At 31.2% G+C, this 19,184-nt stretch overlaps 1 protein-coding gene across 1 annotated transcript; it reads right to left on the bottom strand.

Annotated features, from left to right (window-relative positions):
• Positions 1-13,112: 13,112 nt before the first annotated feature.
• On the bottom strand, positions 13,113-14,226 carry LOC149534317 (uncharacterized). Its single transcript, XM_089803901.1, has 2 exons — positions 13,971-14,226; positions 13,113-13,670 (listed from the first exon to the last, which is right to left on the bottom strand). Exons 1-2 carry the CDS (start codon positions 14,109-14,111, stop codon positions 13,377-13,379), a joined length of 435 nt encoding a protein of 144 aa, XP_089660027.1. The 5' UTR covers positions 14,112-14,226; the 3' UTR covers positions 13,113-13,376.
• Positions 14,227-19,184: the final 4,958 nt, after the last annotated feature.

Below are 19,184 nucleotides of genomic sequence, written 5' to 3'. Positions count from 1 at the left end.
TGTAAAAGTTGCACTTGACAATGAAGAGTAGGTTAATGCTATGAATAAAAAGATAGATCATATTGAGAAAAATAACACATGGACTTTAGTACTAAGACCAGATGATGAGAATGTAAGTGGAACAAAGTGGATTTTCAAAAAGAAACTAAATGAGAACGATGAATTTGTGAGGAATAAGGCCAAACTAGTTTGTCAAGGTTATGATCAAGAAGAAGGAATTAACTATGGTGAGACTTTTGGACCTATTGCTAAATTGAAAGGAGTCATAACTTGGTTGGCATATGATACTTTCAAGAAATTCAAATTATACCAAATAGGTGTTAAGTCAACCTTTTTTAATGGAATAATTGAAGAAGAAATCTATATAGAACAACTATAAGGATTTGTTGAGCTAGATAAGAGGCACCTAGTTTGCAAATTGAAAAATTCTTTGTATGGATTGAAGCAAGCATTGAGAACATGGTACAAAATATTGCATTCATACTTGATTAAGATTGGATTTTTGAGAACATGTGTGAAGAAGAAAACATGGTATTGATTGCTAAAATATTTTTGGATGATATCATATTTTGTGGTAATCATTTGTTGTGAAAATTATTTGCTAATCAACTGAGTAAGAAATTTTAAATTTCTATGGTTGGTAAGATCAAAATTTTCATAGAAATACAAGTTCATCAAATAAAAGATGAAATATATGTGACTCAATCTAAGTATGTTAAAGAGATTTTGAAAACATTTGATGGATGAGTCAAGGCAAGTTGGTACACCTATGGTAACTAGATGCAAATTATCTAAGGATACTACTTCTAAGGTAAATGAAACACAATATAGATCAATGAATGGGAAGTTATAGTATGTTGTGCATAGTAGACCTGATATTGCACATGAAGTTGGAATTATTACAAGGATTTCTTCTACTCCTAAGAAAAAACATATGCCTATTGTATAAAGGATATTCAAATATCTAAAAGAAACTAGAAAAATTGGATTGTGGTATAAACAAGATGGTGATTTTGAACTCAAAGTTTACACTAATGTTGATTGGTCTAGAAATGTTGATGACAAAAAAAATTACAAGTGGTGGATCTTTCTTCTTAGGAAAAAGATTGATTACATGGTTGAGCAAGAAACATAGTTACATACCACAATCTACTACTAAATTTGAGTATATTGTTGTTGTAATTAACTATTCAAATATTGTTTGGATTAAGTATCGATTGGAAGGAATGCAAGAGGAAGTTGTCGAGCTTGCCATTGTCTATTATTATAACACTAGTGCAATAAATATTTAATGATGCATGCAAAAAAAGGAATATATCTATCAAGTATCACTACATGAGAGAGAAAGTATAAGAGAAGAAAGAGAGGCTTGAATACATGAAATCTAAAGAACAAATTGCAGACATATTCACTAAGTCATTTCCTAAGGATGCTTCTGAGTATCTATGAGGTAAGTTAGGGGTTCTCCCCTAGCCAAGATTAACTAAGAAAAGATGCATGTTGCACAAATTCATGGATGACCAAATATATCTTCATAGATTTGATGCAAGAATTAACTCTTTATGAACTATTTTCTGAAGATGTGTAAGTGATTGTAATGAAATTGATGTAAATAGTGCATGCAAGGTACAAAGTATTACTACAAAGGTTTTATAAGTTTGACATTGGAACTTATATTTACCTTTTGTATTTTGTTGAAGGGGGAGAAGTAATAAGGAGAGAATTAGAGAAGAATTAATGAACTACTTAGGGGGGGAGAATCTGATATGTAGAATATATAAAGCTAAATAGAAAATTATCCCCAAAGGGGGAGAATTTGTGGAGATAAACCTACTCAGAATATAGACTGAGTAAATCTGATGTTAAAATTTGTTGCAAAGAACTTGAATGAAGTCAATGAGCTAAATAGTTATATTGTTGTCAATGCATAAATTTGTAATGTAAAATCGTATGTTTATATGTTTCCATCAATGCCAAAAGGGGAGATTGTTAGCCCCAACTAGTAATGTTGTTTTTGTATGTAAAAGAGTCATATCAGTTGTTATGTTGTCATTGAAGCCAAGTCTTAGTTGGTTGGACATTATGCTAATTTAGTAGAGTACCAGATCATTTGATTGATGAAGAGGATTTCAAGAATGTATCTTGACAAGCACGTATGGTATTCAATGGGTACTTCAATGAGTTGGAATATGACAATATAATGTTGATTTCATTTTTTTACAATCATGTAATGATGTGATTAAATGATGAAGATCATGGATATACAAGAAAAATTTTATGAGGAAAGAAGGAACATAGTATCATTCGAGCTACTATAGTTGTCACTGAGTGCCTAGCAAAAAAGAGTTGAAGATTAGTTTGAACCGATTAATCTAAGTGTTAACAAAGTGATTTATTTTTTAAGTAAAGTTGTAATGTTCATCGAGCATAAAAATGAATAGCAAGTTTTAAAAATATTAACTTGTGGCCTATATTTGATGAAAATTAAGAATGTTCAAGAAGTTCAAAGGATAAAGTCAAAGTTAGTTATGAGATTTATAGCTAGAAAAATGTAATGACGATCTGATGAAGGAGATTTAACAGAATAGAGATGAGCACAAAGTTCAAGGTGTAACTATTTTTTGAGTGACTAAATTCATTGAATCTAAGATCTATTATTGTGATTAAGTGGAAAAATCTAGAAGAGTTTGGAATGGTGAAGTTGTCTATTTAAGGATATGAACAAGATTTTTTTGGTTGTTGATTGTTTTTGTAATGTTAATTGAAGTGGAAGAAGAAGACAAAAGGTGAACTAAACATAATAGAAGTGTAAATATCAATCAAGAGGAAGTGTGTAAAAAAACAATAAGAGATCATAAGGAAGAGACATTTAGCAAAGTAGAGATCTAAAAAAGTAAGGTAGTGTTAAACCTAGTAGATTACTTAACTATTACTTTCCTACCATTATATAAGATAAAATATCTTAACCGAGTGGACCTAATAATTCTTTATCATCCTATATGGTAGTACTAATTAGTGATGTTTTTAAGTTCTTTAGAGAAGGTCACTCTTTAGAAAGTTCAAGGATTGATAAGGTCTAGATGATCTTTGGTTAAAATCCTCTAACCTAGTCACACTAAAAATGTGCATGTAACCTTGAGCGAGGTTGGCTCCTAATAGAGATCACTTCAGAAGAGTGAAATATTTGGGTTGTTGGTTCCCATGTGGTTTTCCCTTTATAGGGTTTCCACATTAAACATCTATGTAAAATGTGTGAATGCTTATGTGTCACAAATTTCATTTTAATCTTTTTTTTTTAGTGCTACAACTTGGTATACGCTAAGTGATTACTCTAATACTTAGTATAATAAGGAACAGTGAGATAACAGTTTGAAGTAAAGTTGTGACAAGTTTGATTTGAAAAGTTGAATGTGGTTAACAAGTTATTGATATGAAAGCTTAAAAATTTTGAATAGGTACTAAAATATTTTGAAGACATGTAGGATAACTGGATATAACTAATTCACCACCCTGCTCTCATTTATCTAATAAGTACACCCACCCCATGGATAAATTTATTCTAATCTCTAATAAGCCTATTGATTTTCCTCATTTTGTATCCATAAATCATATGCATGTGTGGTGCATTTAAGAACTTGAGCACTCTTTAAGCACTTAATGCATTCAATAAATCTCTTCATTGAAGATCAAGGATTAAAGCATTCAAGCAATTGAAGGAGTTTATGCAAGATCTAGCATTTTCAAAATTCAAGATCTCCTTCATACATTCAAGATCCTTTGTGGCATCTTTTACATTCATTCCTAAGGTGAGTTTTAAGCACATTCAATCATGAAGGTTTTGATCTACTTTGATTTCATTTCTTATGGTTTTTGAGGTTCATTCATGGCTATTGCATCTATATACTTGATTAGATTTTAATTTCAAGAGAAAATTCATAGATTAGCACTGCTTCATGTTAGATCTACTTCAAAAACTTTCTAGCATTTCTTATTTTCTATCATAATTCAAGGTTAATTCTGAAATTGGAGTTTAACCAAGGAAACCACCCTGTGGTCCAAACAACAAAACAAAAATAGGTTACAGATTTAGATACCCTTTTCACCCTACTTCAAAGATTTGAAAATCAGTTCGCATTCAAACACTATTAAGAAGGGATGCACTATGTCTCTACCAACCTAAACATGTTACCTAAAGTTGACCCTTCTTTAAAAAAATGATTCGTCTAGACACCTAAATGATTTTTGGGTCTTGTAGACCTCACTATTTCCATTAGAGATCACAAGAATCAATAGTTTTGAAGATCATTTGACAACCCATTTTGAGGTTTGTATTATATAGGGTATATCATATATCCTTTTCCATTTCAATACAATTTATCATTTCATTTTAGCTTTACATTGTATACCTACTTTCCTAAAACCCTCTTAAGGTGGTGGTGGAGGATAAGTAAGTCTAAGTAATTCACCCTTTTGCATTAGGTTACAAATTGGCATTCCCTCTTGTGTTAATTGAGCCTACATTAGGAGGTGAATCTTTATTTTCCCAATTTATTTATGGTTAGGGTGGTTGATTCTATTTTCCCCATACATGTACAATAGATAAGAACTCCAACTAGAATTTGCAATACAATGAAATATTCCAAGATGGATACCTATAATAACTTACATAATGACACTAAATACCCCATCGGAGAAAATCTTGAGGGTTTAAAAAAGTGTGTTGGCATAAACAACACCTATGGATAATAAAAAGAAGTGGATAAAAGTATAGATCTGTGTCACCTTAAAGGATATTTGAACTGGTTTTGGCCAAATCTCATTTCTCTATCAATACTCAACTTTCTTCATAATTTTTTGATTAGTTGCAATATGTTATAATTATAAAATATTGCAAGTGCCTATTTTAAAGTTTGAAATGATTCTACTGTAAAAAAGGGAAAAAAATATTAAGTCATTATATCAAAAAATAATTAAAAATTTAGCACTAGAGGAGACTCATCATCAAGAATTGGAATAATTTTTAAAAAGGTGTATATTTGATAGGGAAGTTTTGACAGAGAAAAAATTTGTTGATTTATGATAAGTTTGACTTCGAGCACTTATAGAAGAGAAAATAAGCATCAAAAATAAATATTTCTTTTTTTAACACTAGATATACATGTCATCTATAATATATTTTGAAATTAGAGTAAATAAGATTATTTCAATAAGCTTTTTTGACAGAAACTACTCATATTTTTCACAATTAGAAAAGGACTTCAAAAATTAAATAAATGCATAAACTCTTGCTAAAAATAATTAAAAGAATTATAGGCATAAACTTCATCCAATTCTACACATTTCAATAGTTTATACCATCTTCAAATTTTAAACACAAATATCACTTTTATGTCTTAAGAGTTTTCTTTTTGTCATCATTTTCCTTAATAAGTAGGAGATAATTTCCATGGCTAGTCAAATTGTGATATTGCTATCAGGATTTAACTGTGTTCCATTTATTCTCATGAGAGATGGATTCATGTTGAATCACTACTCATGAAACATGGGTCAATGAGTTTGACTCAAAAATCACATAGTTAAATCCTAATAGCATTATTGCAATCATTTTCCTTTACAAAAGGGCGACATAGGTTTATACTTTTGAGATAATAAATTTTGGGGCCATACATACATAATTACTGAATTAAATATTTAATAATATAAAAAAAATTACAAATTTTAATATTCCTCCTACTACATACAATCAAATCAAACTATCGTGCGTTGTACCCAACATTACTATGATCGAATCAAACAATTGTACATTATACCCATTAGCCATATATTATTTTAGCTTTGTATGGTGATACATAAATTATTATATGAAGAAGATTATCTCATATGGTAGATGTACAAACTCTTTGGGATGCCAATTTCCAATATGTTCCCTCGTGGTGTATTTCTCCTATATGGTAATGTGTGAATATCTTAACCCCCTAATGAGGGTAGATACACTTGAAGGCCTTAAGACGTCAACTCATTCCCTCTACAAAACCTCTATAATAATAAACATATAGAAAGTTCCAAAATAATAATGGAGGAAAGAAATATATAATGTAATATTGACACACTTTAACATAAGAATAATCACAAAAAGATACATGGAAAACACTAGTAGTGGAAGTGAAAATTTAGATTCATTAATGATAGTATCTCAAATTACAAAATCTCAAACTAAGAGCATAGAAGAATAGGGTGATGAGTTACTCCCACCAAAATTGCAAAAACCAAATAGGGAAGATCTTTCACTTCTAAAATGACAACTATTGAACTCTAACAAAAATTTGCAACACAAATAAAATAGTCAAATTGTGTAACTATAAAAATCTATACGTTAGTATTAAATATCCCCTTAGAGGAACTCATTAGGCTTTACAAGAAAGTGCCAAAATGACCAACACCTAAGGACAACAAAATAAAAATGGGCACTCAATTTCATCTATGTGGGGTGATAGAGAGATTATCATATGAAGTTATGTCATATGGTGGATATAGGAGCTCAGTGGGATGTCAATTCCCAATACATTCCCTCTCAGTGTATTCCCTTAGTATGGTGATGTATGAATATCTTACCTCCCTAATGGTGGCATATATACAAAAAGGTCATACAATCTTAACTATTTCCCTTTGTGTAACCTCTTCAATCATATAGTTACATATAACTCCAAAATAATAATGGAAGACACAAATATATAATGCAAGATTGAAATACCTTGACACAAGAATGATCATGAAAAGATAGATGTAGAAAACTAGCTATGGAAGTGAAAATCCAAATTCAATATTGATAACACTTCAAGTTACAATTCTTAAACTAAGAGCAGAGTAAAATTGGGTTAGGAATTATTCCCACCAAAACCATAGAAACCAAATAGGTAAGATATTTTTCTTTTGAAATGGCTACAATTGAACACTAACAAAAATTCTCAATACAAATAGAATATCCAAATTACATACCTAAAGACAATCTATGGGTCAGTATTAAATACCCCCTCAAAAAAATATATGAGGATTTTTAAAAGAGTGACAAGACAACTAAAACCTATGGATCAAAAAAAGGGCTTGACATATAATTAATTTTTAGGCCATACATACATAAGTATTATATTAAAATGTTTAATAATATTGGAGACATTACATTTTGGTTCCTCTAAAAACAAATATATTGCTTATGTTTTAGTTTTTACATAGATGGTCGTGACATAATTTGATTTTTAATATTTTTTATATATGTTTATATGCATATTTTTATATTTATATTCATTAATGTCACCTATATTTTCTCGAGCCATCAACTACCAATTTAAATGTGTAGTTTTAGTTCCTATAAATACAAATATATTTGGTGTGTCTTGATTTTTTGTACATGATAATGACATGATTTGATTTATCTCTTGCGTTATTTTCAATGCACTTTTATTTGTAAGATATATATATATATATATATATATATATATATATATATATATATATATATATATATATATATATATATATATATATATATATATATATATATATATATATATATATATATATATATATATATATATATATATATATATATATATATATATAGTTATGTCAATTATAGTTTCTAGGCATACCAACTATCCATTTAAATGTGTAGTTTTACATCCTCTAAAAATAAATATATTCATTGTGTTTTGAATTTCATAAACATGATCATGACATGACTTGATTTATTGGTGGGTGTAAATTAATTTTTCCTTGCCCTTTTAAAGTCTTTTTCTTAACATTTATTTTTCCTCAAGAGTGTTTTCTTGTTCTTTCTTAATCTCCTAGATATGTGAGCTACCTCTCACTAGAGAATCTATCCTTATTGGTGGAATTGATCTAACGAATGAGGCTACATTTGGTGCTTCCTCTTTTCTTTCACATGTCTTCTTCTTACCAAAGTGTAGTCCCTTTCAAATGAATTTTCCTCTACAATTGTTTTTGGCTTCTCCTTGGCTATATATCCCTTGGTAGATTGATCAACTCAAGTGATTATCCTATATGAGGCTTCTGCACACATTAAGAACTTATGTGCATTATAATGATATTTCCTCCAAACAACCCCTCCATGTGATCATACAAGGAACAATGGGCATGCGGAAATCATAATTGATACATTGCATTAGACATGCACTTTGGGTTTTAGCACCTAAAAATAATAATCCACTCCTCATTGTTTCTCCTATAAGAATTGTGACTTACAACATGCTACCCTTAGAATACCAATAAGAGAAATGTACCCACTATGTGGACAATCTCTATTAGTAATTCAAGAAGAGAAGAGACAAGTGAAATACCTCCTTATTGATGAATTTAGCTTCAAAGGACTAAAATTGCTATTGAAAATAGATAATACACTATGTGTAGCTTTCCCTCATCAACAAAATATATGCTTTAGAGGTACATCTATAATTCTTGTTGGTGACTTAGCACAACTACCCCTTATGGCAATGCAATCTAGTTTACTAATTTATGCATATTTGCATATATCCAATATCATCTATTAATGTTGTTGTTTACCATATTTCTATTATATCTGATGTGTATTAAACTATGGCTCGGATCTATTATGTTTATGCAGAATGACATTGATTAATAAATATGTGTTTTGTGCAAAAACTATTGGTAGTATGCTTTGTCTACACAACTTGAATTACGTATTTGCCAATTGTAACCTTGTGAAAATTTCAATGAACTAAGCAAAAACTTCCTAAAGAGTCTATTTGATGAAACTATTTAAGGAATGTCAGACCAAAAGGTATGAATTTTAGGCAATGTCTATGCAGAGACCACTGTTCTTTCAAATTTTTAATTAATAAAAGATAAAGGAAAACAATTGTATTTTGATTTATTTTGATTTTTAAATTATTTAAAAAAATCTAGTAAACATAAAAAGTTTGAACAAGTAATAAAAAAATCCAGGATAACTACTAAAGGTTTCCTTAGTTTGACAAAAGGCAATCTCCCTTATCCAAATAAGAAACCACTCTAAACATAACCTTTTAGACTTAAAATTAAATATAATGTACCCCATGGAATCAACACATAATTTCCAAATATTGTGATTTCTATCTTAGATTTTCATTTTTCATCTTCTAAATTTCTTATATAAATTTATGAATACGAATTTAACTATCTTGGATTTAATTGTTAGCCATGTAAAAGTAACAATGTTTATTTTTTTTCGTTGTTTATATTCCTTTGTGTCATATTAAATGTCTAGCAAAAATAAACGTGGGCAACTATCTTGTATACACTTCCACCTTTTGTCACTATTAATGGACCCCTTGCTCATTTGGGTGCAAGTGCTAGTACACATTTATATGCATATTTTTTTATTTATATTTAGTAATGTTGATTGTATTTTCTTGACCTAGACTAACTACCAATTTAAATGTGTAGTTTTAGTTCTTGTAAAACCAAATATATTCATTGTGTTTTGATTTTTATGTACATGATCGTGACATGATTTGATTTGATCTCATGTATTATGTTCAATGCATTTATATTTGTAGGTTTTGTTTTTATATTTAGTTGTGTCAATTATAGTTTCTAGGCACACCAACTATCCATTTAAATGCGTAGTTTTAGATCCTCCTAAAATAAATATATTCATTGTGTTTTGATTTTTATGTGCATGATCATGACATGACTTGATTTCTTCTTTTGTTTTATATGCATAAGTTTTTTTTTCATATTTAGCTATGCAAAGTTTAGTTCTAACCTTAGCCACGACTGTCATTTTGAGTATATAGCTTTAAGACCTCTAATAAAAAAATATATTCATTATATTTTTATATTTTATGTAAATAATCACAAAATATTTTGATTTTATTTTTTATTTTATTTTTCAAATACACATTTATATATAATTTTGTTTTCCATAGTTAGTTATGCCAACTATTATCTAACTTTAATCACATCGACCACCAACTATTATTTTAAATATATAGTACTAATTCTTTGAAAAATAAACTATCATATGTATCTCTCACTGTAAGATACCTAAAAGTGATAGAATGATTAAATATATAGAGATATTTTTAACCTTTTCAATAACAAGATATTAAAAAAAAAAAAAAAAAACTTCAATATTCCATGCTAAATTATCTTTTACCTATCCCATAAACAAAAAGATAATATTCCGGGCAGTTTATTAGTGGAAATTGATCATATTCTAGTGACATGAACTATCAAGACATCACATCAAACGAGAAAGATAGGGGGTAAAACTTAGGAGCATAATGTGGAATCTCAAAGGCAAAGCCAAAAAAAAGATGTTCCAAGTGGGATGCCACCATTTCTTATAAACACAAAGAACTAAAAAAGATACTCTCTAAACAACACGATGTTGGAATATAAGAGGATAAATGAGATTGAGCTCTATCCACCTCATGCTTTACTTTCTTCTTCGCGTGGGGTGGTCTCCACTAACAAATTTCTAATTTTATTTCCTTGACTTGGGCCAACACTCATTTCTTTTTACACGCCTCAACAAAGTTATTGTGTGCCCCATCTCCATTACAAGACAAAACGTCACCCCTCTTCCTTCAATATATTCTAGAGCTGCCCCTCCCCACCTTTTATGCCTTCACTTTTCAAGGATTGTTACCTCAATGTCCCCTCTATGCCTAGCCTCACTCTCATTATCTATGCCTCTTTTTCCCTTGCATATTCCGGATTTACAGGGTTGTTGCTTTGGGTTTGTGTTTTCAATGAAGTACAATTTAATCAGGGTGTATGGGAAGATTTGATGATAAGAATTATGGAAGTAGGTTATTTTGTGTTTGTAGGTAAGTTCTATAGTTTGATTGGTCGAGTGTGATGGTGAAGATGATGGTGTGTTTCTTAATTATATAGGAATATTCATAAATCATTAGAATAGAATAGATCTTTCATTTGTAACACTTCTAAACATATTATAATTGTAAGATTACAAATGATGATATCTATATAACATCAATATAAAAACATAATATTCTTTGTCATTATTACAAGTGTTACTTCAATTCTAGATAGTTTTTATTATTGTTGTTATAAGTGTTAAATTATAGTTCATTATTGTAAAGTGTACAAACATGTTAGAGGAAATGATTTAATAGTCAAACAAGATCTTAAGTTTGTGAGCATAATGATTATTTAAGAAATATTCAAAAAAGTTAAGTTCAATGGAATAACATTGTTTTTAGAGGTGGATAGAGTTCATATGTAAAGAGTTGATAAATTGTTTTTTCATAATAAAGGTAGTGAGAAAAAAATAAGAAATATGTTAGCTTTTAAAAGTAAAATAGGCAACATCAATCAAGTCCATTTTAACTTAAAATACATATGTGTTTTGAATTTTAAAATGATTTATTATAGACTAATGAAAGCATATTTTTTAGTGGACTTCAAATCTTTTTTTAAATGAAATAATTAGTGTGGCGTAATTATTGTCAAATTCACATGATAATTTCTTTGCTATGAGAATTTTCATAAAATAAGGTACATGCAATATCAAGCTATTTCTAATACCTTTTTGTTTATATATATATATATATATAAGAAGAAGAAAATAAAATTGAGTGTTAAAAAACGAAAGGCTTATGTGGAATGTCAAATAACTTTATCTCTATTTACTAAAAAGTATTAAAAAAATTCAAATCAATTAGAATTTTATTTGTAGTGTTGTGGGTTTATTCCATTAATTTATAATTGAATCTTGGAAGATACTTGATAATCTATAATGATTCATGGTTTCTCATTACAACTATGGATGGAGTGAAGTTGTGAAGTAAACATCGAATCAAAAAATTAATAATGATGAGGAAAATATAATAAATAGTGTTTTTAAATAGTTGTTAGAGTCTAAGAACATCAAGGATTGACCTTATTATATGTTAATGATGAAGACTTATTGAAGATCTATTTATTAATTGAATAAAAGGACAAATCAACATACAAACATAACTCCATAGTAAGTATCTCACATTGATAGATTATAATACATTCATCTTCATACGTTTGAGATTGTTCTCGACTACATTATTTAATACCAATAAATTGACCTTGTTTTCGATAACATTTTATTATATCATAGGCATTTTCAGTTGTCATTAAAAAAAATAAGGGCAGGAGGTGAGAAGGAGTCATGGATTATGTTCAATCAAGTGCCATGAAAAGCAATCTTATGTGACAAGATTAAAGAGATTAGAACAAGGAAGGAATTCTTTTCAAGGTAGCTATATTTTAGAAGTCATTTAAGAGGTGCTAAATTGGACATGACTTCAAGTGAAGGGTGAACTAGCATAGGGTAAGTACAAGCATTTGCTTTATGTTTGTATCATGTATATATATCATCCTTGTTAATAAAAAGAAGATATAAAATTTCTGAAAAGCATAATATTTAGAAGAAGAACATAATGAATATGGAGAGAATAATAGACCATATAGCACATACTTACCTCTTATAAATCATTAACTCAAAATCTAAATCGAATCGCCTTAATTAATATGATTTGAACCATTGAATCTAAACTACCAACACTCAAAAGTAAGCATCAAACGTTTCAAGCTACGTAAAAGATAAAGAACCTTTGATCTTTCACACTAAAACCATTAATACATTAAAGAGCTATGCTCTAAGAAGTCTTACCCCACTCCAAGAACACTCTTCAGCAACACAAGCTTTAGCTAGAGATAGAACCTAGGATTCCAATTATAGCGTTATGGACAATATGGTATGTTTTATGAACAGCGTATATTGTCAGAGTCCATAACTCTTCGACCTGTTCTATATACCATTTCCCTTACAAGAGATCACTAACATTGCCCACTCGGCCATTATATCTATGATGCCTCTGGCTTGCATATACGACCATTTTATTTTGTGCCCTGATGGCTCGCCCACTCAACCATCTTATTTGGGGAATAAGTTTCATATATGTCGGCCAACACCCACAACATTAATATGCATGCAAATATAGAAAAACTAATAGAAAGACCAAGGACAAAAGAATAAGACTAGTACTTTGCATACTCTACAAGCACACAAACATAAATTTTTCATCTTACAGTGGCAAATAATTTATATTTATTATTGATGTCAATAGAACAGACATTATAATTGATGGCATAGATAACTCTGCGACATTTCTACGAAAAAGAACAGACAAAACATATAATGGGCTTGGGATATTAGTCTACATGAACCCCACACTCTTCTCTTATTCGTTCTTAGTTTTCTGGCTTCCAGAAACTTACTTGAACTTTATGTACAATACATGTCGTTTTTTCTTCATTCAATCTTATACTCTCTTCCTTCTCAGTCAGCCATTGTCCTAATGATACTCACTGGAGTAGTGATCTTGAGAAGTTACATCAAAGTCTTGTTGTTGGGTTGGATTGTTAGGGAATCGTTCAACTGGGTACTTTTGGCCATTCTTGACAAGCTTCTTGAGAGCAGCCTGCCCAAGATCAAGGCCACATATGTCAGCCAGCCGAACTAAATACAATAACACATCTGAAAGCTCCTCTCCAAGATGTTCTTTATCAGAGCTGCTCCAATTGGGTAGCCCTCTTTCAACTTCCCCTTTCCATTGAAATATCTCTGAAAGTTCCCCTACTTCTCCTACCTGCAATTGCCCAAATAGCACATATTGATAACCAAGTTAGCAATAAATGGCAATACCCACAAACGCCCACATGCATATAACAATCCCACCTGATAAATTTCTTGATATGCTTAATTTGGACATGAGGCACATTAGATTTTCTTGCGCATGTCAACTTATCTTTCCAACTCTTAAGCATCTAATCAGTGATTGATCATATAATGATACAAAATGTTGATGCTAAACAAATCTTATATATACACTAGTTTAATTAGTTTGAATAAGAGAGAAGAAGGCTGAAAAAGGCTTATGTGTATGTACAAGTGCTAGAAGAAGATTTCTAGGGCTGTGAAACTGGTCCCAATTTCTGACTCTGGCAAACTCAGCAAGCCTATGTTGCAATTCTTTCAAGGAGACATCCACTGTCTCATTGGTTTCTTTCACAGATCCCTTCGCTTCCATCTCTTTCTTCAATGCACAACTTAACTAAGCTACTCTCTCTTCACAAAAACCCTCACAGATAGACTAGAAGCATGATAACTACCTATAAGTTGAGCCTCCTTTTAAAGCTACAATCGAGCTTAGATAGAGAACTCCGTGAAGTGATTGAGATGGGAAATGGTAGTGCACAAAAGCATGTGCTTGAGAGCACTATGTTTTACTAAATTATAATTTTCGTTATTGATAAAACTCATCGAGCTAATGGCACCATGAGGCGAAAAGCTTGAGTGTAGCTCTCAAAGGTCCAACGTGGGGACTCCGTGTGAAAATGAGGTAGCATGGACTCCTTTGTCATATTGGTGTCTGGTAAAGGATTATTTTTGTCCCTAGGGTCTAAGGGAAGTCAATAGTGGGTAAAAGTCGGTAAAGTGCTTGCTTAGTTTGTGGTGGGAGGGGCTTATCCACAAGCATACGCAACTAGTTTGAGATTTGGATGTAGCATCATGGACACTAGTATTGTCATAAGTTAAATGACCCAAGAAGTGATGAAGCTTCCTTCATCTAGATAACACGATGTCAAATACTTTCCTTCACTATAAAGCGTATTTAAGAGTGAATATGTGAGGATGCTGATGGTTTCAGATGTAGTTAGCATGCTATTGTCAATGAAGGTACTCTTACTCTCTAGAAGTGAAATATTAGTACTGTTTATATATTTTTATTATATTACATGGAATTTTTTTTATGGAAACAAGATAGATTACAAAGACATGTCTTTACATAGTGACTTGTAATAATGTGAGTAGACATGCATCTAAATTAGAAAGTTGTTTTTGGCTAAGCATTTGTAATAATGTGAGTGTACATACATCTAAATTAGAAAGTTGTTTTTGGCTAAGCATCTATGGTGGAGGGTTTTGATTTGTCAAAATTGCTCACATGAAAAATGTAGTCTGAATATGCATTTAGTGGTTTGAATCTTGATAGATGGCTTTGATGTCACAAGACATCATCTTCACCAATTATGTTCAACTACTTTGGATTTCCAACCATTTGGCTATAAGTTACTTTTGCTAGAGTTATTGGTAAAACCCCACAAGCACATTTGCAAGCACACCACCCATTACAAATGGAGATTAAGAAAAAGTAATTTTCTCAATAGCCTAAGTGTTGTATGTTGATGGCACAAGATTGTTTTACAACAAGGGAATGAATTCTTGTGAAAATGGTGATTGATGGCCTAGATAGCCTAGATGCTAAACCTAAAACAAGATTAAATTATCCAGTGCCAAGTGTCACAATCTTAATAAATAAGATAACTCAAGATTTATTAGCCTACTATAATAAAAGGAAAAAGCACCTTACTAGGTTAAGTAAATTAACTAATTACTACCTAATAGAACTATTTAGATGATTTTTCTACTTCAACATTGACATCAAGATTGACTTAGGGAGAAGCTAAAAAGTGGAGGAAAAATGCAAGCATGAATGACTCTCAATAACAAAGGATTGATCAAGTGTCCATGTACATATCAATGTAATTCTCATAAATTGAGAAAAGGAGTAAACTATAGTGGAAGAAAAATCCTCTTGAAAAGAGAGAAAGATAAAAACAAAAGTATACATGTGATAGGAATGAAGAAATCAAGATGTCCCCTAAATACTGAATTTGATCCATTGTACATGACCCATAGATTTCCCTCTATTTGAGCATGTAAAGGAGTTTAAGCTATCAAAGGCTTCTTTAATATTTTTTCTTTTAATTTCTTTTTCCAAACCTTATTGATTCAATTTCTAAATTACTAGCATATTATATTTGTTATGTAGCCTAGGAGGACTCTAACTTATTTCTACAAGTTCATGCAATCTTCCAAAAAATATTGCACTTATGATATATAAAAGTGAAACAAAATCATCATGTAAAAAGATTCTACTATTTTTATCTTTCCACCTTCTTGCCCTGGTTTTCAAATCTATGGATACTTCCACACTTGATGAGATTTTCAAGTTAGGGAACCTAAGGTGCCCCACATCCAAAAACTGACACCAAATGGAGAATAACCAAAGGGAGGGTCCTCTCCTTGGGTGATTTTGTCTTCCTACAAGGTCTTCACTAAAGAGGCTACAATACAATAGAACATGTGCTAATATTGGTGGGTATAAAATGAGTGAAAAAATGGGGAGTGTGGGTGGTGTGGTGGAAGAGGGTACGAGGTGGGTATTTGAGGGGGCTGCTAAAAAGGGAGTTTAGAGCTATATTTTAAAAATATAGGGGGATTCTTTGGTATTGTACAAACATATGTGATATGATTTAGGTTCACTAAGTGGATCCCTTGTGGGTCTTCGCATAGGCCTTTCCACCATTTGGTCTAGACTCCTTATTTGACATTGAAGGTCCTTTTTTATTGTGGATAAATGTGTGGAACAATAGTAGATACTAAACTCTTCTTAGTGGGAAATTTAATTTCCTTTCATCCTAATGTAGGCTAATTTAGGAGATAGGTGGGTACATATGGTAAGGAGAAATTGATTAAATTAATTTCTTATAAAGTCATTAAATAAATATAAATAAAAAGGTGACTTCTTATTTAATTAATTTAATTAATTGAGAGTGTACATTAATTATTGGAAGGGGGAAACTTCTAGTAATTTAATTTTCTATAAACACAATTAATTATTGTATTGCAAGAGAGAAGCTTCTAGTGAGTGCATTAATTATTGGAAGGGGGAAACTTCTAGTAATTTAATTTTCTAAAAGCACATTAACTATTGGAAGGGGAGAAACTTCTAGAGAAAGCAATTATTAAATATTTAAAAGAAGTATAAATAGAGGTGAGAGCTTCATTGTTTATCATCTGATTATAGTGAATTGCATTTGATATTAAGTTGGGAGAAGAAATTAAGGTTTTTGATTTCAGTTAGCCATTAGAGAATGTCAACTCTTCAGTGTTGCAACCATTTGAGGTGGTGAAATATCCATTGAATTTTATATTCAAGAGAGCTTCAATTCAAGAGTTCTATTTGTGCTTAAATTGGAGAATATATTTTGGTTGCTACAGTACGCATGCACGATGCCGCACTGCAGTATCTATGTTTGATTCATTTCCATTCTTGGGCATCACTATTATCAATTTCCTCTTGTAACTATTAGTAGTTATCATTTAATTCATAAGCATATGGTTTTATTATGATAATTCAGAATCAAATTTTGGCATTACTATAGTCATTATTGTATTTCAATTTTTTTTCATTTCATATCTAGTTTCCATGTATTTGTATTGAAAACACCAAAAGAATTGCACTTGGATATTAGTTCCTTGTAAGAGGATATTACTTTGGTATCAGAGCTTGCTTGCAAAGTGTTTGACAAAATGTCAAACAACTGAACTAGAGAAGATTTTGGTGTTTGAAGAAGTTATAACCTATTGGGGTTATTACATTATTATCAGAGCTAAATTCAACCATCCTGAAGGTTTAGCAATCACATGCATCCATCTGGGGTTGGCTCTCATAGATTTTCCACTATCAGGCAAGCTTTATTTGACAGGGAACGAGATTTTTACAGGCAGCCAGACACCATGCGTGATAGGCAAGAGCATAGCCCAACAAGAGAAATAGGAATGAGGATCAGGAAATAAGGGAATTTTATAGAGCAATGGTTATAGGACAAGAGCATATGGCTCAGGCTTTACAGACACTCACCACCATGGTTGAGTGCATGAATCCACGGGATAGATAGAATCAAGAACACAAGGATAATAGGAATGTAGTGGAATCACTTAAAGCTCATAGAACTCTTTCTAGAATAGTAGACACGCCCACACGTCCTACTTTTGTTAGAGAAGAACCAATATAGGAACCAACAGAAGAAGTTGAGGATAGACATTTGCAGATATCCTTATGGCTGCAAACGATGTATGGGAATTATTGGCACCATAGGTTCGGAAGAGGATAACCTTTGAACACTTTGTAAATTAGAGAAGAGAACATTATAGGTCACTCAAATAGGATAGGAGGCCTAGGGGCAAAATAGTGAGCTGAAGAGGGCTATATGCAAGCTAACTATGCCTATATTTGATGGGAGTGGAAAGATGACAGCTCAAGCTTGGATTCATAAGCTTGACACAATTTTGGTACTAAGGCCAATGCCAAAGATTGAAGCTATCAAATATGCCACTTTGCATTTGGAGGGAGTAGCACATGATTGGTGGTACCATGGTATGGTAACACTTTAGCATAATCAAGTGACAAATTATCAAGACTTTGTGGATAGGTTGGTTGAAAGATTTGAAAAGAAAGATCCAGAGGTTTATTTCCAAGAATTTGCACAGCTAAATCAAATGGGCAACTTGTAGTATTTCATTGGTGAATTTTAGCAATTGGCAGTCATGGTGACAAAAATTTTGGAGCGTAGATTGATAGTTCTTTTCATTGAAGGCCTATCCAAACCACTGAGAGGTTGGATAAAAGCATTTGATCCCATTTCTTTACAGGAAGCTATGAAAAAGGCAAGAAGTATGGAACATGCAATCCCAACAAACAAATTTCAGCCCAAAGGAACATCTTCTAGTAAGGATAACAAACCATTTTATAAAAAACTAGAGAGGATTAATTTCAAAAATGATTCTAAAGATAAAACTCCAGCACCTTTTGAGGGGGAAATATTAAATGATTTCAAAAAGAAAAAATTATGTTTCTACTATAAGGGACCCTATAATGCAAACCATGACTGTCCTCTTAGACCAAAGGGCAAAGCTAACCGAGTTATGTGGGCATGCTATGAGGAATCAAAATTAGATAATTTAGACCAGCAATCTAATATAGAGGAAATAGATGGTGAAAAAAAGGAAGACAAGGCTGAAAACTTGTCTAAAATGGAGTTCAAGGATGGGGAAGGAGATGGGAAACTTAGGGAAGCTCGTCTCACTATTATCAAGCAAAAAGGATCATTTCAAATGAGAAGAGTACTTGTTGGACAGTGAGTTATAACTTTGGTTGATACTAGTGCTACTCATAATTTCATTGATGCTAGGTTGGTGGAAATGTGTGGCATACAAATAGAGGAGTTTGGGGGAATTAGAGTGAGGGTAGCTG

Source organism: Cupressus sempervirens, chromosome 10 (genome assembly GCF_028749045.1).
Source record: "Cupressus sempervirens isolate cs-2001-9-10 chromosome 10, ASM2874904v1, whole genome shotgun sequence".
NCBI classification, from domain to species: domain Eukaryota; kingdom Viridiplantae; phylum Streptophyta; class Pinopsida; order Cupressales; family Cupressaceae; genus Cupressus; species Cupressus sempervirens.
Note: the sequence above shows the minus strand (reverse complement) of the source record. Positions and strands in the feature narration are given on the sequence as shown.

Coding starts and splice junctions, on each gene's coding strand:
- LOC149534317 (XM_089803901.1), bottom strand. CDS start 14,111: ATGGAAGCGAAGGGATCTGTGAAAGAAACCAATGAGACAGTGGATGTC. Junction 13,671..13,970: donor GAAATCTTCTTCTAGCACTT/GTACATACACAT, acceptor GGGCAATTGCAG/GTAGGAGAAGTAGGGGAACT.